General features: G+C 47.8%; 1 protein-coding gene across 5 annotated transcripts in view; it reads left to right on the forward strand.

Moving 5' to 3' along the window:
• The first annotated feature begins 672 nt into the window (after positions 1-672).
• Positions 673-24,870, forward strand: part of IGSF3 (immunoglobulin superfamily member 3) — a 114,037-nt gene continuing 89,839 nt past the window's right edge. For 3 of the 5 annotated variants that reach the window (XR_014054798.1, XM_081493854.1, XM_081493855.1), the window contains exons 1-2: positions 673-864; positions 1,514-2,142. Coding sequence is in view for 3 of the 5 variants with exons in the window: in XM_081493854.1 (XP_081349980.1) it covers positions 2,100-2,142 (43 nt within the window). In the remaining 2 variants the exon portion in view is untranslated. Of the gene's footprint in view, positions 865-1,513; positions 2,143-14,572; positions 14,662-24,870 lie in introns of all 5 variants that reach the window. The other 2 variants (XM_081493857.1, XM_081493856.1) reach the window with 2 other exon arrangements.

The raw sequence follows: 24,870 nt of genomic DNA on the forward strand, positions 1-24,870 counted from the left end.
TTGGAGTGTTCCTCATAAAATAATTATAGCTTACATTTTACTGAGTGCTTAAGATGTAGCAGGCACCATCCTAAGTGTTTTACAAGTGTGCCATCTCATATAACCCTATTAAGCACAGGCCATTTCCTCATATAACAGGTGGGGAAACTGAGGCACAAGGCTGTTAGATAATTCGGCGGAGACCCGCAGCAGGGAAGTGGAGGAGCCGGGGTTAGAATCCAGACTGCTTCCAGAGTCCAATTCGATCGCAACGTGTAGGAAATTCTGTCTCAGCGTGAAGTGCAGTGTAGGGATCCACTACATGAGCAGATTCAAGTCTCCTGTAAAGGGCTTTGTTTATGTTTCCCAGAGAGGGGACGCGCCCCCGGCCGCTCTCCTGCAGGCTCCGGGGTCCTTTGCTGGGCTTTGGGAAGGGCCTGTGCATCCTGTCGGTGGCCGGGTAGTGTGTGCGTGAGCCCCCTGATTAACTTTCAGAGCTGCCCGGCCCCCACGCCAGCTGCGCCCAGGTTCTCGGGTGGCCTTTGCCACCCGCAGGTGCGGGTGAGGCGCCACCAGCGGCGCGCGGAGCCCCCAGGCCGGCCCCCAGAGCGGTAGCCCTTCTCCGGGGGTCGGGGGGGAGGTGGGGAAGGGGCGGTGGGAAGGGGCGGGTCCGGGGGCGGTGCCTCTCGCCGAGGCCACCGCCTTCGCCCCGCGCTCGGCTGGCCCGGGTGCAGCGGGCCGGGTGGAGGGGGCGGGGCCTTGGGAGGGGCCGGAGCGCGGCTGCCGGTGCGGGAGCGGAGGAAGGAGGCGGTGCGTCCCCAGAGGCGTGCGCCGGGACGGAAGGACCGACGGACCCACGAGCTCAGGGAGAGGGCCGGCAGCGAGGTTGGTATCCGGTGGGCGCGCGGGCGGCTCGGGGAGGGGCGGCAGCGAGGGGAGCCGGAGCCCGGGGGAGGGCGGCGGGACGGGCGGCGGCGGGCCCGGCGCCGGCTGCGCTCGGGGGTCGGCGCGAGACCCCTCCCCGGGCCGGTGGGGCGCGCGGCGGCCCCGGCAGCGAAAGCGGAGCCCCGGTATCTCTTCTCCTTCCTCTTTTCTTTCCAGTCAGCGAAAAATAAACACCCGGGAAGGTAAAACAATAGCGGGGCCACCTGGGACGCGGCGCGAGCCGAGCTCCCACGTTTGGGGCGGGTGCTGGGGGTGGAACCGGGAGTGGCGGCCCCACCTCGGAGCCCCTTCCAGATTTGCCCCCGCGGAGGGTGGGGCTACCCGCAGCGCCGGGGCTCGGTGGGAGGCGGAGGGAATTCCCTGGAGTGAAGCATTTGGTGAAAGTATTGCAGGAACAATCGGGCTTCCCACGATTGCTCTACTCTGGGCAGGGAAACTGAGGCGGAGGCGAAGGTAGCGACTTAGCCAAGGTCAGACCGCAAAGGTGGACCGTCCTGATCCCGGATCGGGACCCAGGTGTCGCTCAGTCCCTCTCGGTTGTGCAGCGGCCGTACTTGCCTCGGATGAATCTCTGTTGTGTTTGTTTTAGAAATCTGCTGGCATTGTGGGACCGCTTCAGGGCTGCCGAACGAACGCCAACTTGCTTCGTGTGTTTCGGGCAGGTCTGGGGCAGGTGGCAGCCCCGTCATGGATGGAGATGGACTTTTTTGATGAAGAAACCCAAAGCAGGCGATGTCAGCCAGGGCGATTTGGCTGTCAAAGGTTTTGACAAAACCTGCCCTGTTCCCTTTCGGGGAATCCGAATGAGGGAGATTACAGACACCTTCACCGGGAAGCCAAGGACATTTCTGTATAATCAGTGGATGAAAGGATTTTCTCAGACTCTCTTTTTCCTTTTCCTTGAGGATTAATCCACCGCAATCTACAATTCCAGTGGAAGCCACAAGGCACAGGATGTGGCAGGAGCCTCGAGCGCCTTCCGAATTGTTCTGGACCTTTCCTTTAGCATAGAGGAGTTTAACACTTGCCACCTGCCGCCCCGCCGCCCCTCCCCCACACTCCCTCCTGACCTCCCACCCTGTCCTCTGGAGCTGTAAGTGGGTTGCCAGAAATGAGAGATTAAGAGCTGGGAGAAGAGTAAGCACCCTGTGTTGTGTCTCCTCTTGGCTGCCGACATGAAGTGCTTTTTCCCAGTGCTGAGCTGTCTGGCTGTGCTGGGTAAGTGGTGCTGCTTGTCAGCGCGATCGATGGAAAGTTTAACCTGCTTCTGGTTCCTGTAATTCCTTGTGGTTCTTTCCCATCAACACTCAGCTTTGGGGGACCCCAGGAGACGGCGGTGTGTGTCACAGGTTGGAATGGAGTACACAGAGCCCCGTTTCTGACCGGGAGGCATATTGTTTGTTGTTTTTAAGAAGGACGTTTGCTGTCCTTAGTGTCTGTCCTGGGCCTTGCTGTGGGGTCCACCCCTTCCTGACCCACCTCCCCCGTCTCGGTCAATGTTTAGGGACTTCCATGTGGATTATGGATTGGTTTCTTGTATTTTCTAAACTTGGTTCTTCAGCATCTTACTCTTCACATCTATGTTGCTCCACATCAATTCCTAATCTGAAGTGGCGACGTTATTCCCACTCTTGGGAAGGTTGGTTTGGAAAGTTGACAATGATGGTGGGTTTTTTGAGGGGGGATGTAGGAATGGGTGGAATAAGGGTTGAAGCTTTGCCTCATGTAAGTGATCTGCAGACAAAATGTTTGAGGGTCTAGTTATATGTCCCCTCCCCAAGGAAGTTAAGATCATAGTTCTGGGAGGAAGAGAGACTAGAGGAATGGTGCCTGGTAGGGGCTGTGCTTGGATTGGGTTTTGTGCCCCCGTGGAAGGTCAGGATGCTTAGATTGGATGGAGAAACTCTGGCTTGAGAGGTGAACCCTTGACACCTTTCTGAAGGATTCTCTCCCATTGAAGAGCCCTCCCCACCCCACAACCCTTTGCCCAACATTCTCAGATTCAACAGTGCTTTCCATGCCCTTGAATGCTGTCTTAATCTTGAATATGGTATCTTGGATTGAGGATAAGCTCCCTGGCCAGAATGTGGTACATCCTCTCCCTCCATCTCCTTAGACTTCACAGGTGAGTACACCCTCTCCTCTCTGGGTACAGCTCAGTCCCCTGTATTCAGAAGAGGGCGTCACTGCTGCTTGTGGTGCTTCTATCTCCACATCTTGGTGTCTTGCATTTATGGGACTTGTGACCTGCTACCAGTGGAGATTGCTTTCATGCATTGTCTACACCCTTACAAGAGTTCACAGAAGGGCAGAAAGAGAGTGGACTTTGGAGATGGGAGAACCCGAGGTCAGATCTCAGCCTGACAGTGATTGATGTCTGAATCTCAGTAAAATCGAGTGATACCTCCAAGGACTGTCCTGACAGTTAAAGGTTATAAGGTATTGTAAATGTCTTGACTGCTTTGAAAAATGTCTAGGGCACATAATGTGTGCCTGTGTGTGCTCAATCGTGTTCAACTCTTTGGGGCCCCATGGACTGGAGCCCACAAGGTTACTTTGTCCATGGGATTTCCCAGGCAAGGATACTGGAGTGGGGTGCCATTTCCTCCTCCAGGGGATCATCCCAACTCAGGGATCAAACCCAGATCTCCTGCACTGCAGGCGGATTCTTTACCATCTGAGCCACCTGGGAAGCCCAGAATCGCTGGGAGAACTTTAAAGAAATCTCAGTGTCCAGACAGCAACTCCAGACCAGTTAAACCAGGTTCTTTGGGAGGGCGACCCAGGCATGTATCTTTTAGCTGTCCTAGGTAATTCCAATGTGTAGCCAAGTTAGGGAACCAGCGAGTGAGAGTGAGTCCACCACAGCCAGCTCTGCACTCCCCTCCCCAGCACTCACACAGACACCCAGTCTGGAGGCAAGTTTAGCCAGTCTTCGGCTCAGGGTTGGGTCAGCGTCTCCCTGTCTCTTGTGTGCTCAGGCAGAATTAAGAAGACGGGTAGCTCTCCATTCACGAGTACTAAATATTGTATGGGTATTTGCCATTCACTTAGTGTCTGGGTTTAAAATCAGTAATTAGTGACTCAGGTGGATTCAAGAGACAAGCAGGGAAAGCCCTCCAGGAGGCTGGGGTGTGGGGTGGATGGTGTGGCTAAGGCTGGAAAGAGGGCTGAGTGGGAGGGTGGGGCCCAGGGCAGGAGATGGAACCACCGATGGGAAGACAAGGAAATGTGACATTTGTGCCTTTTGTTTCTCCTGGCTGCTCCAGAAATGTAAGGCTGCCAGCTGGTCCCCCTGCTGTTCCCCTCTGGGCTACTCTGTGGAGTGGAGCTTGGGCCACTTTTGTCTTCTACTCCCAGCCTCAAGTGTGAACAGGTGCCATGAGGAAAATGAGTGTCATGGTGGTGCGGAAGGGGAGTGGTGGCAGAAGACCACACCTGGGTGAGAGTGGCGAGGTTTAGAGCTGTGGAGGGCCCTGGTTTTTTTGATCCCTACTGGTGAAATCTCACCTTGTCTCATCACTTGATGACTGGCAGCATGGCGGGGAAGGGGAGTGACTCCTACTTTTTAACCTTGGAGACCAGCAGGTCTTTGTGGAGGGAACAAAACCCAGGTTGGAGTCTTATATCCCGCTTGCAGCCTGGTGTGGTCTGATTCATGCGTCAGCATTCTTGCTGTGTAATGAAAATTAATATGTAATATGAATTGAAAATAGCAAAGATGCTCAAGGTTTTGTGTCCAGGTGGGTCACATGCTTGGAATAAAATTCTGTTTGTAAAAAGTAGGATTAGGTTAAGTGTTCTGCAAAATGAGACTGATGCAGGTGCTGCCAGCCTCCAGAAGTGGCAGTTTGAGTTAGAAAACCCTGTGACAGTGTGTAAGGGGTAAACAGGGTAAATCCGAGATGCTTGTCTCTCCCTTGCCGTCATCAGACCCATGTTTTCTGCTCCCTTCCTTTGCCACTGTCTAGGATTTAGGTCAAGTTTCTCCTTTTCTGCCTGCCTGGGTACCAATTCCTGCCCTCTTGACCACTGTGTCCTGTTTCTTCCTTTTGCACCTCCGAGTGCCCACCTAACTAGGGAACCATCAGCTGCTATGGCTACCCTTGTCCCAATTCTAAAGCCGTCTTAAGCATGGGCCTGATTGAACCACGAGGATAGTAAAGTTTCCACTACTGAGAATGGGTGGAGCCAGAGGGGAGAAGAGGAGAGAGAGTAGGGGCTGGTGTGGATGTGGTTTGAGTGTGAAAGAGGGAATGAGGAGAGGCTGATTGCAGCTGTGCCCTTGCCTGGGAGCAGCCTGTATGAGTGACAGAGACATGGAAAGGTGACCACAGTGTGGGGGAGACAGACTAGGATTTGTGGCTGTGAGAGCAGGAAGGGAATAATCAGGAAAGATGAATGTAAGCTTTAGGCACACAAAGCACATTTCGATTTTGCATAACCATAAGAGTTATGCCTTCTAGACTAGTGCTGATGTTGCAAACAAGATGAAATAGCTTTGAAAGTGTTCGCAGTGAAAAATGTAGGTGACTGGGACATCCCCGGATGGACACAGAGAACTCGTCGATGGCTCATGGTCATTCTTGCTCTTCTCCAGTGGGAGAAAATTTTCATTTGTATAGTTTGAAAAGCCTCTTGTTTGAATACTATGGGACTGAAGAAGCGATCACTTCTTTCCCAGTTAGGGAAGGCTTCTTAGGGGAGAGGTCAGAGAGTGCTTCCAAAAGAGATTGAAAGGAACTTTGATGTTCTGTTGGGAGTGAGCTCAGAGGCAGGACTGGGGTGATCAAAGGCTGAGGAGAGGGAGGAGGCAGAGGAAAGCAGCAAGGTGGCTGGGGGTAGTTGGGGAAAGGGTTCTGAAGGAAGAAGACGAGGATTGTAATTTATGGATGAGCCAACACCACTGTCCCAACAATTTTCCCAGAGGCAATGCCTTTCCCTTTCCTAGGGACCATTTGACAAGGGTGCCAGAGAAGGGAATTCTTGTCAGAACTAGGCTAGCTAAGATGCCTTTCAACTATATGAGTCATTGAGCCACCCTAGGTACCCAGGGTTGTTAAGATATCCCAATCTCCTACATCTGTCATTGCAGCAAGAGAATAGTAGTATTACCACTGTGAAGCAAGTCCTTTCTCTTTGAGTCCTCAGTCTTGCCAGATAGAGATCTTATATTATCATCTTTTTGTAGTTGGGGATATTGAGGTCCAGGGGGTTAAGGAACTCACCTGGAGGTAGATGACTGTTGATGTTTAGTTGCTAAGTTGTGTCCGACTCTTTGCGACCCCATGAACTGCAGTGAAGGACAACCCCCTTCCTTCAGTGTCTCCCAGAGTTTACTCAAACTCATGTCCATTGAGTCGGTGATGCCATCCAACTATCTCATCCCCTGTTGCCCCCTTCTCTTGCCCTCAATCTTTCCCAGCATCAGAGTCTTTTCCAGTGAGTCAGTTCTTTGCATCAGGTGGCCAAAGTATTGGAACTTCAGCTTCAGTATCAGTCCTTCCAATGAATATTCAGGGTTGATTTCCTTCAGGATTGACTGGTTTGATCTCCTTGTTGTTCAAGGGACTCGCAAGAGCCTTCTCCAGCACACAGTTTGAAAGCATCAATTCTTTAGATGACTGTACCAGCTTGAAATGGTGCTCCACAAGGATAGGGACCCAGGCTCTTTCTGTCTTGTTTCAAGTGCTTGCCTTTATTCCCAAGATCATCTCATGGTCCAAGATGGCTGTGCTAACCCCAGCCATCAAGAAGGAGGAAAAGAATTGGTAAAGGGCATGCCCTCTTAATTTAAGGACATTTCCCAGAAGTGTACCCCTCAATTCTGCTTACATCCCCATTGATTAGAACTTGGTCACGTGACCATACTTTGCTGCAAGGGAGGCTTGGAAATATCCTTAATTCTCAGTGTCCAGCCAAAAACTGGGGTTCTCTTTATTATAGGGGAAGGAGAGAACAGATTTAGCGAGGACAGGTGCTGGTCTCTGGCACAATTACAGAGCTAGGAAGTGGTAGAACAGAGTTTTGAAACCAGGACCACTAGGTTCAAATCCCATGTTCTTTCATCCTACAAGTTGCCTGAGTATGAGGCCCCTCCCCTGGCCTCTTAGAATCCTTATTGGGAAGACAAGAGCTAGATAAACCAGCTGTTACATGAAGCAGCACAAATCAGCATGTAATTGGACACTCAGAGTTGTGGTTTTTGTGGTAGTATCATAGTGTTTATAGAATGCTTAGGTGCCGGTCACTGGTAAACACTTCTATAGCATGACCTTCTGTGTAAAGTACTTAGGGACCATCTCTGTCATGTTCATTACTGTAGCCCCAGAACTCAGCCTTGTGCCTGGAGCAAAGTAGCTGTTCATTTAATTTTTTGATGAATGAATGATTTCACAATGTAGGTGTTGAGGAAATTCAAAACTCAGGGAGTTTGTGACAGAGTCACAAGTCTTGAATATATTACCACGATACTTACCTACATTCATAATCAAAGGAACAGCTATTTACTTTGTTGTTGTTTCGTCGCTAACATGTGTCCGACTCTAACCCACTCCAGTATTCTTGCCTGGAAAATCCCATGGATGGAGGAGCCTGGCGGGCTGCGGTCCATGGGGTTGCACAGAGTCGGACACGACTGAAGCGACTTAGCAGTAGCAGTAGCAGCGTCCTTATGGACTGTAGCCCGCCAGTCTCCTCTGTCCATGGGATTTTTCAGGCAAGAATACTGGAGTGGGTTGCCATTTCCTTCTCCAGGGGATCATCCCGACTCAGGGATCGAACCCGTAATCTCCTGCATTGCAGGCGGATTCTTTACCTCTGAGCCACCAGGGAAGCCCCAACATTCACTTAAGAGATTAGTGAAAATAAGGATGCAGTTTTTTTCTCATTCAAATTCATATATCTCCTGAATTCTGTCCACAGACCCCTGTGAAGTTCAAAGTAAAGTTCAATGTAATCAGTAGTTGTCAGCAAAAACCCTGTGGAAGAAGTCTTGGGCTGGGCTTTCAGAAATGGGTGGGCTTTGAATGGGGAGGATATTCTCTGCCCAGGAGAGTCCTGCTAATGCAGAGGCGTCAGCAGTCATAATGATGGCAGAGTGGCCCTTTAGGGATTGGATAAATGACTGTCAGTGGTTTTAGGGACCAGTTCATGTGGGATGATGCCGGACACAGAGATTTGGTTTGGATTGTAATTGACTTTGGGATTTGGGCTTAGACTGGGTCCCCGGAGCCCAGGCAGACCACTTCTACTGAGCCCTGGCCTAGGAACTGGATGACATGGCTCTACTTAGTGGCCTGTCATGATCCCTGGCCTTGTGCAGTCTGAGCGATGGCACCTTGATTAGTATCTGTAGGTTCCTTTGGGAGTTCCTTGTTCGCCGTGATTGGACACCTGTTTCTTTGCTGCTTCGACGTGAGCACAGCTATTCCTTGTAAAGGCTTGGATTTTAATTTAAGGAAATTTAGGACACCTGTGTGTGAATGCCCCTAATTTTCAGAGAAATGAGTGGTTGCATCAAAATCAAGCTTGTTATTTGTGGAAAATCACATTTTGCCAAATTCCCTTATCAAGACCCCTTTATTAAGTGACTAATCATGGAACCCAGTGGCAGACACTTAACAAAGACCATGGCAGTGGGCCTCCCTTAACTGGAACCCCAATTAAGTGGGATTTTGTTTTTATTTTTGAACTCCACTTTCAGGAAGGTGAAAATCACAAGATGGCAGCAGCAGGGATTGATTCTAAAAACTGACTTCCAGGCCACTGTCAGCCCAGTCTCTCCATCTTCCACAACTATAATTATAGTAGCAGAAGAGAAGGATGAGCCTAGGGGCCCTGCAAGATTCTGAATCAAAGATTAAATTATATTAACTCCACTCAGGCTGGGAAGTGGTCAGATGGATCTTAAAAAGCTTTATAATAGGCTTTATGATAATGAGAGTTGAAGCAAAGTTTCTGCCCAACCCTCTAATGAAATTCATCTGAATACTGTACTTCCCTTCGTCCAGGTGATCCAGGTTTTGCACAACCATGTTCCTGCCCTCGAGGAGGTGGTAATCTAAAGCTGGGGGTAAAAAAAAAAAGGTGGTAAATCACTTTGCAAGTGGACAAGAAGACAGTGATATATACCACAGGCTCTCCGAGGATGGTTATCTTATTGGGGAAGGAGAGGCCAGGCAAGTTTGTTCTTGCTTTCAGCTAAGCAGGAGGAGTGAAGGGAATTCCTTGTCCAGGGAAGGATGCGACTGGAGTAGCCCTCAAATGCTCAATCTGGAAAGGTTTTCTGGATGGGCTGGAATTTTAGGCGCTTTTTTTTTTTAAATAATAAGAGAGTGAGGTCCTGGCAGAATTGTTGGGTGGAGGACACCAGGACACAAGGGGATGCTTTGAGAAGACTTCTTATTTGTTTATTTATTTAGCTACACTGAGTCTTAGGTGTGGCATGTGAACTCTTAGTTGTGTCATATGGGATCTAGTTCCCTGACCAGGGATTGAACCCGGGCCCCCTGCATTGGGAGCATGGAATCTTAGCTTTTGGACCACCAGGAAGTCCCGAGAAGACTTCTGAAGGGGTGGGGAAGCCCTAGTGTCAGTGGACCTGGGTCCTAAAGGTGTTGGTTGGAAGAACTAGAGTTGTCGGTTGGTGTAGGTATTTGGGCCAGAGACAGATGGCAGATACCAGAGAGCTGTAGATGTGTGTAGATGGGAGAAGTGACAGAGAGGGTAGGGGACATTACTGGAGGTGGGGGGTCCTGAGTGGAAATAAAGGGGACCTGTTTCTGTACCAAAGGAAGAGCTTTTGTTCATCAGAACATTATCAGAGCAAAGACATCTTAACAAAACTGAGCTCAAAGAGATCAGTGTCTAGTCTTCCCATCAATTTACAGGTCCCCAGACCTTTCCTTTATTAAAGCAAGGAGGAAATCTGATACCAGCTATGTGTTCTTTCCTGTTATAATTCTTTGACGTAGTGGGATCTGTTCAGGATTGCCTTAAGCTGGTGTTATTTTCATGTATTTGATTGTTTTTGTTTGTAACACCCATTTCCCCTTACTCTGGGGTATGGTCTGCTCTTCCTTTTCCACGGTGACCTCTGCAAACACCTCCTCTGCTCTCAGCTGGGCCTTGGATCCTGCTTGTGTTGTTGATTATGGAGCCATGTCATGAGATGGGCTGCCTATCTTCTCAGGGATCCTTTTTATTAACTCCCCTTACCCTAAGAGCCCCATAAATTTGAAATCTTCTGTCTCCTAGACAGGCAGCATTTATTAAGTAGTATTAATCTGTTTTTTCTACATGATAACCAGTGTGATCCCTCACATTTGGTATAGTAGTCCAGTTTTAAAGCAAAATTAGCTTGGTGCTCACACATAGCCTGGATCCATTAGATACCTTAGACCTGTGTCTGTACCTTAGGGAAGTGGTATCATGGTTAGGTGTTTTTAAAACCTGTAAGGTGGCCAGCTTCTCCACCCTCAAGTGTTACTTTGAGAGCTGTAAGGAGCTTGGGTAACTTAACCAGGATGTGTTTGCTCCTAGGTAAAATTAACTGATTGCATTGGCGACCTTGATTTGACTTTGGTAGGAAGGGCTTTGAGGAGGAGGAGGAATGGGAGACCTTTGTGTGAGTAACTATTTGTTGCTGCAGGGCAAACCACGCCCACCTGTCCTGGCTAGGTACCCTCCCCCCCACCTTTTCTAAAGACCTCCAGAGAAGGAAACTTCGCAACCTCTTAGAGGCAACGCACACATTGGGAAGAAAGTCTTGATTTTCACTGATTTAAGTCATAATTTAAAACAACAAATAAAGTGCTTCACGGTAAAATGTTATATAAAAGAAAGGTGATGCGCTATTGGTTGCAGTTTCACAAGATAGCTTATATTTGCTTGCTTTACTTCTTTAACTTTTCATTTTTGGATGGAGTGCCATATGAATATAGTTCTGTTGTAAAAATCTAAAGAGTACAGACAGAAAGCTTTCCTGGTGGCTCTGATGGTAAAGAATCTGCCTACAAGGTGGAAGACCCAGGTTCCTGGGTTGGGAAGATTGCCTGGAGAAGGAAAGGGAGAACAAACCACTCCAGTATTCTTGCCTGCAGAATCCCCTGGACAGAGGACCCTGGCGGGCTACAATCCATGGGATCGCAAAGAGTCGGACATGACTCAGCGACTAACACTTAGGGGCACAGACAGAAAGTAAAATGTGGAAGTTCCCCTCCCTGCCCCATGTCCCTTGTTGAGTCTGAAATACATTCTTTATAGTTTAATACACTATATTCTCCCAGGCTTTTCCCTACCATTTCTATTCATATACTCTCACAAATATAGATTTTTTTGACATAAATGGACGCACAAGAACGTATTGTTCAACAACTTGATTCTCAAGGGGTGATTTATTCCACTCTTTTTTCAGTCTTAATTTTATACCCATATCAGAACTGATTTTGTTATTTTATAGCTAGTAGAAGCTGTAATTGGTGAAGTCATTAGGGAGCAGCAAGTCTTACTCAATAGCCATATAACAGAATAATTTTGTCTTGTGGTATCAAGAGCAACAGTCATAATGAAAACACTGCCCTTAAGTTTTAACGTACTTAAGAGAAATAATTGACTTGTTTATTCTGAATATTTTCTCTAGAAACACATACATTTAACAAATTAAGCACACACATATTTTATTGACTGTCTTAGTTATAATCTTGAATTAAATAAAGCCCATTTAAAACTTGTTGAGAGGACAATTGTAAATACTGGATTTTGTGTCCAGCTCAATCAACTGCTCTTATTTGTTCATAGACTAGGAAAAAAATAGGAGAAGGCAATGGCATCCCACTCCAGTACTCTTGCCTGGAAAATCCCATGGATAGAGGAGCCTGGTAGGCTGCAGTCCATGGGGTCGCGAGAGTCAGACATGACTGAGCGACTTCACTTTCACTTTTCAGTTTCATGCAGTGGAGAAGGAAATGGCAACCCACTCCAGTGTTCTTGCCTGGAGAATCCCAGGGACGGCGGAGCCTGGGGGGCTGCTGTCTGTGGGGTCGCACAGAGTCGGACACGACTGAAGCGACTTAGCAGCAGCAGCAGCAGGAAAAAAATGAGAAGTTTTCCTGCATTTTCAGCTCCCAAATGATTCTTCCATTTAGAGTGAACTGGACTGGAGTAACCTTTAAGGTTGCTGGCTACCAGACATTCAAGACCTTAACCCAAAGGAAGATAACTTTTTTTCCTTTAGTCCTGCTGGAGCAGCTATTGCTGTAAAAAGATTATCATTTCAAAGTGTTGGGTTACTTCTCAAGTTCACTAGTATGAACTTTCTTTAAAACCTTGGGAGCAAAAGCAGATTTCTTGGATGGTTCACCTTTAGATCTGATTTTTAAAATAGTTGCTATTTGGGGGGATGGTTGTTGGATTCACATATCACAGCCAACCCTTCTTAAACATCAGGGTTTGACCTGCTGCCACCCATCCAGAGAGCTCTGTTGTGTTAGAGTCTCCTTACAGTCCTTTCCTGAAAAGACTTTCATCTATTCCTTCAACAAATACTTGAGTGCCTTCTACAAGCACTCATTGTTCTGTTATCTCAAATACCAAGAACTAAAAGCTAACATCATAATGACCATTTTAAGTAGTCACTTGGTATGTATTTTAATCTTTGATAAATAGAAACATTAACTAAAAACACCTCTGACATTAGGGAACTCTTTTCTGTCCCTAAGGTAAAGTCTTTTTCTTGCTGTTTCTTAAATCTTCTTGTTTTGTTTTCAACTCTTAATAGCAGCCATGAATTACACATACCCTGGGCAGTCCTGGTGAAGAGCCCTTTAGGAGTAAGAGAATACCAATGCTGGTGGGAGACTGGGGCTGGGGAGAGGTAAGGGCAGATTCTTTGTTTTGAAAACATGCAAATATCCAGAGTGCTGGATATATGGAATGTCTTTATTAACTGATGGGAATTTTGTATTGAAATTGGGATTTTCATACTTGGCTCTGAATTCCTGTTGTTGCTGTGCTTGGTCGCTTAGTTGTGTCCGACTCTTTGCCACTCTGTGGATTGTAGGCCCCCCAGGCGCCTGTGTCCATGGAATTTCCCAGGCAAGAATACCAGCGTGGGTAGCCATTCTCTTCTCCAGGGGATCTTCCCGACCCAGGGGTCGAACTGTGTCTCCTGTATTGGCAGGTGGATTCTTAACCACTAGTGCTACCCGGGAAGCCCACCAGAACAGAACACAAGAGAACTAGAATGATCACATACTTTGCCATCAGATAGGAGATAGCATCCATACCAAACTTCCTTCTGAGGACTTTTTGTGTTGAGGGTGTGGTGACGCTAAGATTGGGCCTATCCCTGGTGGCTCAGATGTACAGAATCTGTCTGCCAATGCCAGAGATCTGCATTCTTTCCATCCCTGGGTCACGAAGATCCCCTGGAGAAGGGAGTGTGCCAACCCACTCCACTATTCTTGCCTGGAGAATCCCATGGACAGAGGAGCCTGGCGGGCTACAGTGCACGGGGTCGCAAAAAGTTGGACACGACTGAGCGACTAAGACACACACACCTGGTACTCAGTCCCAGAACCTGGGGCTCTCACCACTGTTGTTTTCTGGAAGCTGCTGGGTCAGCTCAATGGGAGGTGGGTGGGGCAGACTCTTCCAGGTCTGCTCCTTCTCAGAGGCCCTCCTTTGAGCTGGGATGATCCCTGAGCAGCACTGGTCTGCACTTCTTTCTCCTGTCCCTGGTGTTTCTCCCCACTTCATCCCCTAAGTCTGCAGGTCCCAGGCAGGTTGGAAGCTGTGCCTGGTGGCCTTGGCCTGAGCCCCATAGCAGGCAGTACTGCTACTGGGACCCTGGGACCCGGTGTGCTGGGCCAGCCTTCTCTCCACCAGCAGCTCTCCTCAGAATGCTTTCTGGTTTTCCTCAGTGGTTTTGTTCTGCGTTGATTCTGTGTTGGTCTGGATTTGGATGGTCTGTTGGGGGTTCTGCCTCACAGATGGAATATATGTTTATTAGAGGAGTGATTGTGCAGATAGATTTGTTCTCAGCTCATCCCCAAGCTAGACAACCCTCCGTGACACTGTTTAGAGATGATTTGCTGAGCAGTTTCTTAATGTCTTCTGATGTTCCAGTACAGTAAGATAGCTTGCTGACGAGTTTTGCAATCTGTCTGCTGGTATTGCATTACAAGAAAGCCAGATTGCGTTCGGAGCACCGGCCGAGGTTGTTCTCCTTCCCTTCATCAGGATGGGGGATGGCTTTTAGCTGGGTGTCCCTGTACCTCTCAACTGGGAGGAGCGGCAGTCCTTTTCTTTCTCACACTCGAATCTGAATCCTGGTCCGTCCACCCCCCCACCCCAAAAGGGTGGATTTCTAAGAAGGTTGAAACTAGGTAAGAAAATGATAGTGCCTCTAGACTTGGATTCACTTTAGAAAAATCTTAGCAGATCTTATGCATAACCCCCTTATTTTAAAGGGGAATTATTTTGGAGGTGAGCAAGAAACTGATGACCTGTGTGGGGAGAGGGTGGAAGGAGGCCTGGAAAAACTCTCCCAGCAGAAGAGAGAGAGGCTCTGGGGTACGTCACCTTTGTTTTAATTAAAACACTATGCAATACAAACATTTGCCTTCCCCTTCTTACCCTACCACAGAAGAGCTGTAATTTCCCATATTTGGAATCTCTGGAGGGCCAGGCCACGTCTGAGGACAAAGCCAGACTCACTGTATGCTTTGAGGAAAAGTAAGTAACTATAAGCACCAAGAGGGCTGTGGTATTTACGGCACATCTATGGTTAATGTATGTGCTTCCTTGTCATCATTTATTCAGCAGCCCCTGATGTCCTGGAGCTAATGCTGTGCCCATCAGTAATCTGACTCTTGTTTTCTTCTGCATATTTTCCTGTTTTCAAATGTGTAGGCATTCAGCTTTAATCAAGTAGGCTTTGCCTCTGTCATCTGTAACGGGGGATGACTGAAGTCATGTGGAGGATTTTAAGTAACTAATCTCTTAAGACAGTCAGAGCATAATCTCCGCTGGTCCCTGATCATCCTGCCTGCATCCGAGAGATTGGCGGGGTTCTGCAGAGGAGAACGGATAGGGGCCTTGGCATCTTTCGGAGAGACTGGGCTTCCTTCTTGCTGGCAACAGGTTTTGTTTGCCTTTGGCATGGAAACAGGGCCTGCTGATCATTTGCTATGTCAAGAGAGTTCAAGATGTTCCATGAATGTGACTAGTGTTTTACTGAATCTCTGTGCTGGTACAGTGAACAATGACAGGCTGAACTCGTGTGAAGATGCCGTCCAAGCTCACTGATGTCTGTACAGCATGTGCAGGGCTGGCTCTCACGGAAATGCAACAGAATAGACAGGAGGCCTGCTGGTTAGTGTTGTTCACTGACATTTTTTAGTAAATTATATCAGATCAATCAAAAGATCAGGGGTGCAGGGTCTAAAGTTCTCATGTGCTTTGCTTGGAATTTCAGTGTAACTTTATATAGGTGTCGTGTATTAGACTGAATTGGATTACAGCTGCTCTCCCAATTGTCATTTCTTTTTTTCCCCCACCCACTTTCTTTCTTTCTTATTTATTTATGGGTTTATTTAAATTTTTTTTACTTTTTATTCATGTATTTACTTGGCTGTACCAGGTCTTAGTTGCGGCACATGGGATCTTTAAGTTGAGGCATATGAACTCTTAGTTGCAGCATGTGGGATCTAGTTTCCTGACCAGGTATGGAACCTGGGCCCTCTGCATTGGGAGCACGGAGTCTTAGCTTCTGGACCACCTGGGAAGTCCCTCCACCCACTTTCTGAGGTTAGCTCTGGTTCTCACTACCAGAAGTGTCCTGTAGAAGAATTTGGTGAATATTACACCAAGTGCAGTCTTTGCTACTTTCTCTTAATAGGATGGTAAAATCCCTAACAATGTAGACTAATGAGAGAAGATTAATTTGAATTAGGAAAGTGTCTGAGTTACCAAATATTTGTCAAGAACTTCACTGTTGGTACTTTTAAGTAAATACCATAACTCAAACTAGGCTAACAGAACACCTAATAAAGATCCTTGGGGGATGCTGCTTTAGGAGAGAAACAAGAATGATTTGCAATTAACATACCAATTGTTTATGTAAATGGTGTTTCTGAGATACTGGGATTGTGTTTGAAAACAGTTTGTTCTCTTAAGTATTTTAAATAGGCCCATGAAACCCCATGTGTGTATGCTGCTGGCAGTTTACATGTGGTGTAAGGACCTGTTTTTCGAGGACCTAATTCAGAATTATCAGCAATATCAGAAATCCCAAGTTGGTGTAGTCGCTGACCTTTAACTTGCCAAGATTAGTTAGATCACTTAGCCAAATGTTTCCACAGCTCCAGCACTTGTCTCCTGTAACACAAACTAATAAGTTTAACAATGTGTTTGTGTGTTCTATGGAGGAGATGCAGCCATCCTTGGGTGGTTCGTGCGTGTGTGCATGCTAAGTCGCCTCAGTCCTGTCCAACTCTTTGCCACCCCATGGACTGTAGCCTGCCAGGCTCCTCTGTCATGGGATTTCTCAGGCAAGAATACTGGAGTGGATTGCCATGCCCTCCTCCAGGGTGTCTTCCCAACCCAGGGATGGAACCTGGGTCTCCTGCATTGCAGGCAGATTCTTTACTGTCTGAGACACCAGGGATGCACATTACAGCATATAATGTGCGGGAAAATGTATGGCATTCATAATTTGGACAGTGTCAGACTGAACACACATATTGAAACACTTCCTGTAGACAGTATTGAAGAAAGGTGAGCAGATTTACTATAGGAACAGTTTTGTTTTTATTTTATTAATTTTTATTAGAGTATAGTTGATTTACAATGTTGTGGTAGTTTCAAGTGCACAGTAAAGTGAATCAGTTAGACATATACATGTATCCACTCTTTTTTTAGATTCTTTTCCCAGATAGGCCCTAACAGAGTATTAAGTAGAGTTCTCTGTGCTATACAGTAAGTCCTTATTAGTTATCTAAGTTATCTATTATATATATATGGGCTTCCCTGGTGGCTCAGAGGGTAAAGAATCCGCCTGCAATGTGGGAGACCTGGGTTTAGTTCCTGGGTCAGGAAGATCGCCTGGAGAAGGAAATGGCAGCCCACTCCAGTATTCTTGTTTGGAGAATTCCCTGGACAGAGGAGCCTCAAGGGCTACAGCCAATGGTGTTGCAAAGAGTCAGACACGACTGAGCGACTAAGCACACGCATTTTATATATAATAGTATGTGTGTGTGTCAATCTCAATCTTCCAATTTATTGCTTCCCTGCTCTTCACCCCAGGGTAACCATAGTTTGTTTTCTACATCTGAGTCTAGTTCTATCTTGTAAAGAAGTTCATTTGTACCCATTTTTTTAGATTCCACATATCAGTGATATCATTTGATATTTGTCTTTCTGTGTCCGACTTACTTCACTCATTGTGACAGTGTCCGAGATGACTTTTTAATTAATGATTTAGTGCACTAGACTGTAAGTTCCATCAGGACAGGAATTATGGCTCTGTAGTTGGTCCTGGGGTCCCAAGCCCGTCCTTAGCCTATTGCCTGGCATAGTGTAAATATTAGGTTGAACTGTGTAACATTGCCATGTTTAGAGGTCAAAAACAGTCGGATATCGGCAATTAGGTCACTCAGTTCAACCTAATATTGTGCCATCTTTGTGTGTTGAATGTTAAATACGTGTCACAGTTGATGAGTTCTTAGATGCCTGTATTTAACACAGTTTTCTTTCTTTTTAAAAAAAAATTATTTATTTACTTGGCTGTGCCAGATCATAGCTGCAGCATGTGACCTCTTAGTGTTGCAGCGTGAGGGATCTAGTTCCCTGACTAGGGATCAAACCCAGGCCCCCTGCATTGGGAGCACGGAGTCTTAGCCACTGGACCACCAGGGAAGTCCTCAACACAGTTTTCTGTAGCCAATGAAATCCCAGCTATGGTATTTGAGAAGGATCTCTAAAACTTCCAACAGCTAAAAACTTGTGGACTTATGATGCAGAGGTAGGGCATCCATGAGACTTCAGAGCCTTGGATTCGGTAGATTTTCTCTGCAGTTTTTGGTGCATTTTCCAGCCAAAGATGGAGGCATGTGCCTTGGGGTCTGGAGTGCTGTCCATAGCCTGAAGAATCTACGAGAGCATGCTGGAATGCTGGGCTGGAAGGCAAAGATAGAAATAAAGTGGCCCAAAGAAGGCAGAGAGACCCATGAGCCCTGCTGAAGGAGCCGCGTCTGATCCTGAGTGAAGGGTACTCTTGTTTTCACAGCCCAGACTGCCTATGCTCAGGTGTTCCTGGTCCACAGATTTGTGGCGCCCACAGTGTGCTCAGGGACTGGCTAGACACTACAGACCTCATTGGGAGCCTCCTTTGTGCCTGAGCCGCTGCAGGCTGGATGTAGACCCTGGCCCAGTGGAGGTAAGGGCTGAAATGAGGAAAACGCCCAGCTGGGTCCTGCTGGGAGAGGCCCAGCACTCTGGCCTGGGGCCTGCTCCCTGGCTGTGGAACTGGGAGTCAGGCCCAGCCTAGGGTTTGGACTAGGGCTTCCCAACCTCCTCTTCTAAGTAATTTTTTTTTTGCATCTGTTTGGATTTCATGGCTCTCTTTCCAGTTTCTATGCACAAATGTCCAATTGTGCCACACTATTATAATGCTCACTGTTTTCTCACACCCACAGGATAATTCCTCGTTCAGCTCAATTCCACCACTATTTGTTGAGCAGCCATATGGGCCAGCACAGGACGGGGGTGACAGGGGAGGGAAAGCACAGAGATGCATGATGCTGGGTCCTGCCTGTGGCAGACACTGTTGGTTACCTACACGGCAGCCATGTTTTTTTCCTTCTCTCTCTTCTTGTTGGCAGAGCCCTGATTTAGTTTGAATGTCACGCCTCCCTTCTCCACCACCCCCCTCCCCCCACTCAAGGAAAAGTGGCTCTGCTTCCAGCTCTAGGATAAAAGGTGATTGATTCAAGCCAGTCACGGAGGCCCATGGTCTAGATATGGGCATGTGACATCGTTTTAGCCAATGAGATATGAGAAGTCCTCTGGGGAGGGAAGGGAGTGGATTCTGGGAAAGATGTCTTCTCTCTTAAAAGGAAACACAGAAGGGACAACTTCTTCCACTAGATTCTTGGAAATGAGCAGCCATTTTGTCACCATGAGGAAAGCAAATCAGTTGAGGCTGTCAGAGGGATAAAGATGGGAAGAAACAGCGTCCTTAGTGACAGAGCCACTGAAGGCTGAGTTGGCTGATCTTTGCACTTTCTGTTGTCGTTGGTTCAGCCAGAGGAATTATAAGCAGATAGAGTAGGGGCTCCCCAGAGAAAGAGAACCAGGTATGGCTTTCTTGACATAAGAGAAGTCATTTTTGGCCTGAGTTATTTTTGGATTTAAGCCTGGCCACAAAGCTTGTCCTGGAACAGATCTCAGGAGTTAATGATCGTAAGAGAACAAAAGAATGCAAGAACTGTTATCAGGCAAGAGAAGTAAGGATAGCAAAGATAGTATATCAGTTAAAAAGACTCCCAGTTCTCTTTCAGTAGTAAAGATTAGCCTGAAATGCTTAACCTGCAGATCAACTGGAATAATGTTGTTCAATCACCAAGTCATGTCTGACTCTTTGCGACCCCATGGACTACAGCTTGCCAGACTTCCTTATCCTTCACTATCTCCTAGATTTTGCTTAAACTCATGTCCATTGAGTCAGTGACGCCACCCAACCATCTCATCCTCTGTCACCCCCTTCTCCTTCTGCCCTCAATCTTTCCCAACATCAGGGTCTTTTCCAATGAGTCAGTGCAAAGGTAGGCAAAGTATTGGAGCTTCAGCTTCAGCATTAGTCCTATCAATGAATATTCAGGGTTGATTTCCTTTAGGATTGACTATTTTGATCTCCTTGCAGTCCAAGGGACTCTTTAAGAGTCTTCCCCAGCACTGCAATTTGAAAGCATCGATTCTTTGGCACTCAGACTTCTTTATGGTCCAAATTTCATAGAAAAGCTATGACAAACCTAGACAGTGTATTAAAAAGTGGAGACATCACTTTCCCAACAAAAGTCTGTATGGTCAAAGCTATGGTTTTTCCAGTGGTCACGTATAGATGTGAGAGTTGAACCAAAAAGGGATGATGGTGTTGACCTTTTCTAATCCTTGTGATTTCAGTCCACTAAAACTTGGGCTGTCAAGCCTCCATGAATATGTATGTAGTCTTAGCTTAAAACTAGCCTAACTTTGCTGTTCAAGGTGACACTGCCTTGGGAAAGACCCCTGGTGTTCTCCTTACTTGCGGCAATAATAAACTCTTTCTTCTTCTAATCTTTGGTGTGGTTATGTTTTTCTTGGCTCAGCACCCACCAGAAGGTAAACCCAGTTTTTCAGGTAACAGAATTGATGTTTCCCACTGCTTACAGTTGAAGGCAACCTGTATTAGATACTCCCTCAAAGGAGCAGGAAATAGGATTTACTCTTATAAAACAATAAAAGGTTCTTTCTCTCTTATAAAACAAGGTAGGTTCTCATCACAAGGCACAGTGTTCAGAGCCAGTGCTTACCCCTGTGGTAAAGCAGAGGAGAAAGAGGTTGAGTGTGTTAGTAGGAAGGACTTGAGTGGGGAGATTGTATTTGAATGGACCCTGAGGGAGGATTAGGGTTTGTATAGAACGAGTGAGGAGCGGGTGGCTTGACCAGACCTGTGGAAACAGGAGTGGATGAGGCTCTGGCAGAGAACAGGGAGCTTATGTCCTAATTCCACAGGCAGATTCTAGAACACTGCAAATTGCAAGCTTAGAAGGTGACCCTTGATTTATGCAGTGTGGGCACTGTAGGCTTTTGAGCAGAGGAGAAACTAAGAAAGCGGCCGTTGGAAGGAAGGATTTGGCAAGTCGATCAGAGGGAAGAAAATAAAAGCTGAATGACCGGTTTAAGCTCCTGGAATGATTCAGTTGTTTGTGATAAGATGTGAGTTGAAAGCAGGAGGACATGGCAGAAGATGTCAAAGGAAAGTTGTGAAAGAAAGTAACTGTTAAAAGAAGGGAGGATTGGATGAAGGGGTGATGGACTCTTGCATCTAGAAGATGACTGTAAGAGTTTGAGTGAGATGACTTGACATAAAATTGAAGTTTGGAAGAGGGGACCGAATTTAGGAAGATGCTGTGTGGGGTTTGAGGTAATGATGGAAGCTCTAAGTGCCCTCCAGACACAGTGCCCTTCTGTGAGTCTTTGAATTCATATGAAAATAGGGGCTTGGCCTTGGGAATGAGAGGTCAGGACTTCAGATGAGGTGGCGGAGGCAACAGCTCATCAGGTATGCACACCTTCCTTCGCATTTTGGCAGATTTTTTGAGGCCGTATGACTAATGTGAGCCAATAAAATGGGTGAGGCGGTGAGAGGTGTCATCTTCTGGCCAAGGCAGCTAAAAGCGTATATTCCTTCACTTCTTCCTCCTGTGCCACAGCACTCTTGGGGCCAGGGGCCAGGGGCTGGGGATGTGGCCACAAGGGGAAGAGGGCCATCCTTCCATACTTGCATTGCTTCACCTTTAGTCAGGGAATCCTTGTGGAATCCTTCTAGAGCTGTGACACGGTGGCACTCTAACTGCTATTTGTGTGATCTGGGTGATAAGTGATCTTCAGGTTATACTTTTTCCACCTACTGCTGACTTGATTTGCTCAGAGATCTGTGTTGGAGGGGCTAGAGCATGCTGGCTGCCTTTCCTTCTCTCTTTGGGGCTCTTGGTATTTCTGGAGGGTGAGTTTACTTCCCCCCACCCCCTGCCCCAAGGCCCTTTAGCTTTCCAGGGAGGGGGATCCCTGTCCCTGAGCCATGCCAGCGAGATGACTGCTCCGCCCGCCGGTCACCAGGATGTCAGTGGCTTTCAGAGGGGAATGTTTTGGTGACTGGTGTCTAACTGGTGACCAGCTTGAGCATCTCAATCACCTGGCTAAAGGTGATGTTTTGGGAAAAAGTTCCAGACTTCCAGACTAGACTAAGAATGAGGTCTGAAGTCCTTTTCACCTTTGCTAGTCTGAAAAGATTCCAAATGTGTTTTGCTTAAAGGCTCAGGAGTGCCGAGCTGGCCCTGGGAGCACAGGCGCACTTTGTTCGGGGCTGTGTGCACTGGCCTGACTGACACAAGTTGTTTTCCTAAGGGCAGAGGCCCTGGTGCAGAGCTGGGAGGCATTTGGCATCTGGTTTTCGTCAGGCAGTGAGTAAAAGTGCAGATGCTGAATCTGATCTTGCTTTAAACAAAGCACAGTTAGACACAAAGGAAGGGCCTTTGTGCAGGGCCTCTTCTGCTTCGATGTGATCTCTGCTGTGTCCTGTTTCTCCTTTCACTGGAGACTGACTCTACGGATGCTTAGAAGTAAACCCTTCAGACCTGGGGACAGCTGGCCTGGGCCACTGGGGTGTTTCTTTATGACTTGAAAATTTAAAGACAGCGAGGGACTCTTTCTCTGTTTCATGGAGAATTGGTGTTTTTATTTTTCCTCCGCTTTCAGCAGACTAGGGCTGTCATATATGTTTGTGAATGATGCCTTGTTCATGGCTCAGTTTACTCACGGCTCTCCTTGCTCCCTCTGACAGGCCCTGAAGGGCCATGTCTAGTCCCAGGAGGAGCTGTCTGTCAGCCTGGCCTTTCCTTCATCCATTGGTCCATCCAGCCATCCATCCCTCCATCCACCCGACCACCGTTCGATAAGCACTGGTTGTTGAGCCAGCACTGTGGTTTGGAGCAAATTGCTTAACTCTTCTAAATGCCTGTTTCCTTACCTGGGAATAAGGGGAGCCACTTGTTCGGGTTGTTGGGTGAATTTAGTGGAACCATCGGAAGAGAGTCTTTGTGTAGGAAATGCTCTATAAGTTGTAGCGATTGTTCATCATTGTTCAGGACCAGGGTGCCACCCTCATCAGCTGACGGCCGCAGATTGCCTTAGTTAGACATATATGTCATTTGGAGATTGGATTTAGGCCACAGTATATAGTGCCGAGCCACAAAGGCACAGCAACCTTTGGACCACTTTGTTACCTCCCTCAGCATATCTTGCTTTTCTTGTTTCAGCCTTGGCGAGGCCTTTGTAGCTGAAATCTCCAGACCTTTGACCAGATGGCCCCTGGGCGTTCCCCAGCTTTGAGGTTCTTTCATGCTGCAGTGGTTCCAAGGGGTCCTCCCCACATCATCTTGGAGCTACTGCCTGGATCTCTCCTGCCCTGCAGCTTCACCTCTTTTGCTACCTACCACATCCCTGCTTCTGATGTCGCTACAGTGTCTGCCACTGTTCCCTCTTCCCTTCTCCATCTCCTCAGCACCTGTTCCTGTTGGCACTGCTGTCTCTTGCCTGTTCTTCAGGGTCTCCATTTGCGTGCTCTCCTGGTACTTTACTCGGGATTCCCAGGTGGCGCTGTGGTAAACAATCTGCCTTCCCATGCAGGAGACATGGGGTTCAATCCCTGTGTTGGGAAAATCCCCTGGAGTAGGAAGTGGCAACCCACTCCAGTATTCTTGCCTGGGAACTCCAGCGCACAGAGGAACCTGTCTGCTACGGTTCATGGGGTGGAAAAGAGTCAGACATGGCTGAGCAACTGAGCACAAGCACACCTGGTACTTCAGGGAGCAGTGTTGACGTCCTCTGTGTACCGTGCTGGGCTTTGCTCTAGAGCAGGGTTCCCCAGCCTCCAGGATCTAATGCCTGATGATCAGAGGTGGAGCTGATGTAATAATAACAGAAATAAAGTGCGCAATAAATGCAATGCACTTGAATCATCCCAAAACCATTCCCCACCGCCCCCATGGAAAAATCATCTCCCGCAAAACTGGTCCCTGGTGCCAGAAAGTTTAGGGACTGCTGCTCTAGAGAGCCTGCACTGGCCCTGTGAGTGCCAGGCGGAGAGGATGTAATTTGATTGGCCTGGGGAAAGGGCGTTGTTTATCACTGGGTGGCGGGGACGGTTTGGGGAGAGAGGGGCCTTGCCTAACTTGGTGACACCTGAAACGAGGGCATGTAACAGGCAAGAAGACTTGCCAGGCTTTCCTGGGGAGCTGTGGTTTTGTCCCAGTTTCCTTTGGTGCCCAGCTTAGCCGTCTACCCTCTCTGCGTTTCACCTCTGACAGCTCGCTTGATTCTGCCTCTGGCAATCCTAGTTTCCTGTGGATGCTTTTCTACGGCCACTTTCTGCCTCATTCTAGCTGTCTTCAGAGAATTGAGGAAGCTCCCGCCTTCATTACTTAGGAGCCCAAACTAGCCCTGTCTTGGCTGGAAAGTGTATTATGCTTAGAGGAACTTTCTAAGTAAAATTAGACCTGGTAGAGAACCCACACCTTGAATTTCCAAGCTTTTAAAGTTCCTGGAAAGTCCTTTGGATCCATTCTTTTTTTTGACCCCTCCCCTGCCCCAAGCCCCACCCCGCCTTCTAAAGATTCTGACGATGGCATTTAACCAGAAGCCAGGCAGAGGAATGCTCTGTCCTGGCGCCTGTGGGAAGTGACGGGGAGCGGCCAGAGCTTGTGCCCAAGGGTTCAATGGGTGGAAATGAACCGCAGTGTGTCATAAAGGAGACTTTGTCCTGCCCCGGCTTGGCTCTGTGTTTAAGCTGACGGCTGTATAGGGAGGTGATGCAGTTGTGGGAAGGCACTTCTGTGGCCCCTCGTTAAAGCAGAGGAAATGAGAGGCCTGCAGGCCACAGCCAGGCTGGCCTTGAGCAAAATGGTCAAGTGCTGGGCTCCGCCACCAGCCTATGTGCTGTCTTTGGTCTCAGCCCTGCCCCCAGCAGCCACGTCCATGACCTCCCCCTACCCTCCTCCACCCCACCAGACTGTGGCCTTTGTCCCTCACCCTCCTCAGTGTTTCAGTTCCTCACAGGGGCTCCAGTTCATCCCTCTCCGGGGTTGGTTGAAGGCCTATGGATCATCGAGTCGCTCACTCACA

The sequence above is a fragment of the Giraffa tippelskirchi genome, chromosome 5 (assembly GCF_054371585.1).
Source record: "Giraffa tippelskirchi isolate mGirTip1 chromosome 5, T2T-mGirTip1v1.2.pri, whole genome shotgun sequence".
Taxonomy (NCBI): domain Eukaryota; kingdom Metazoa; phylum Chordata; class Mammalia; order Artiodactyla; family Giraffidae; genus Giraffa; species Giraffa tippelskirchi.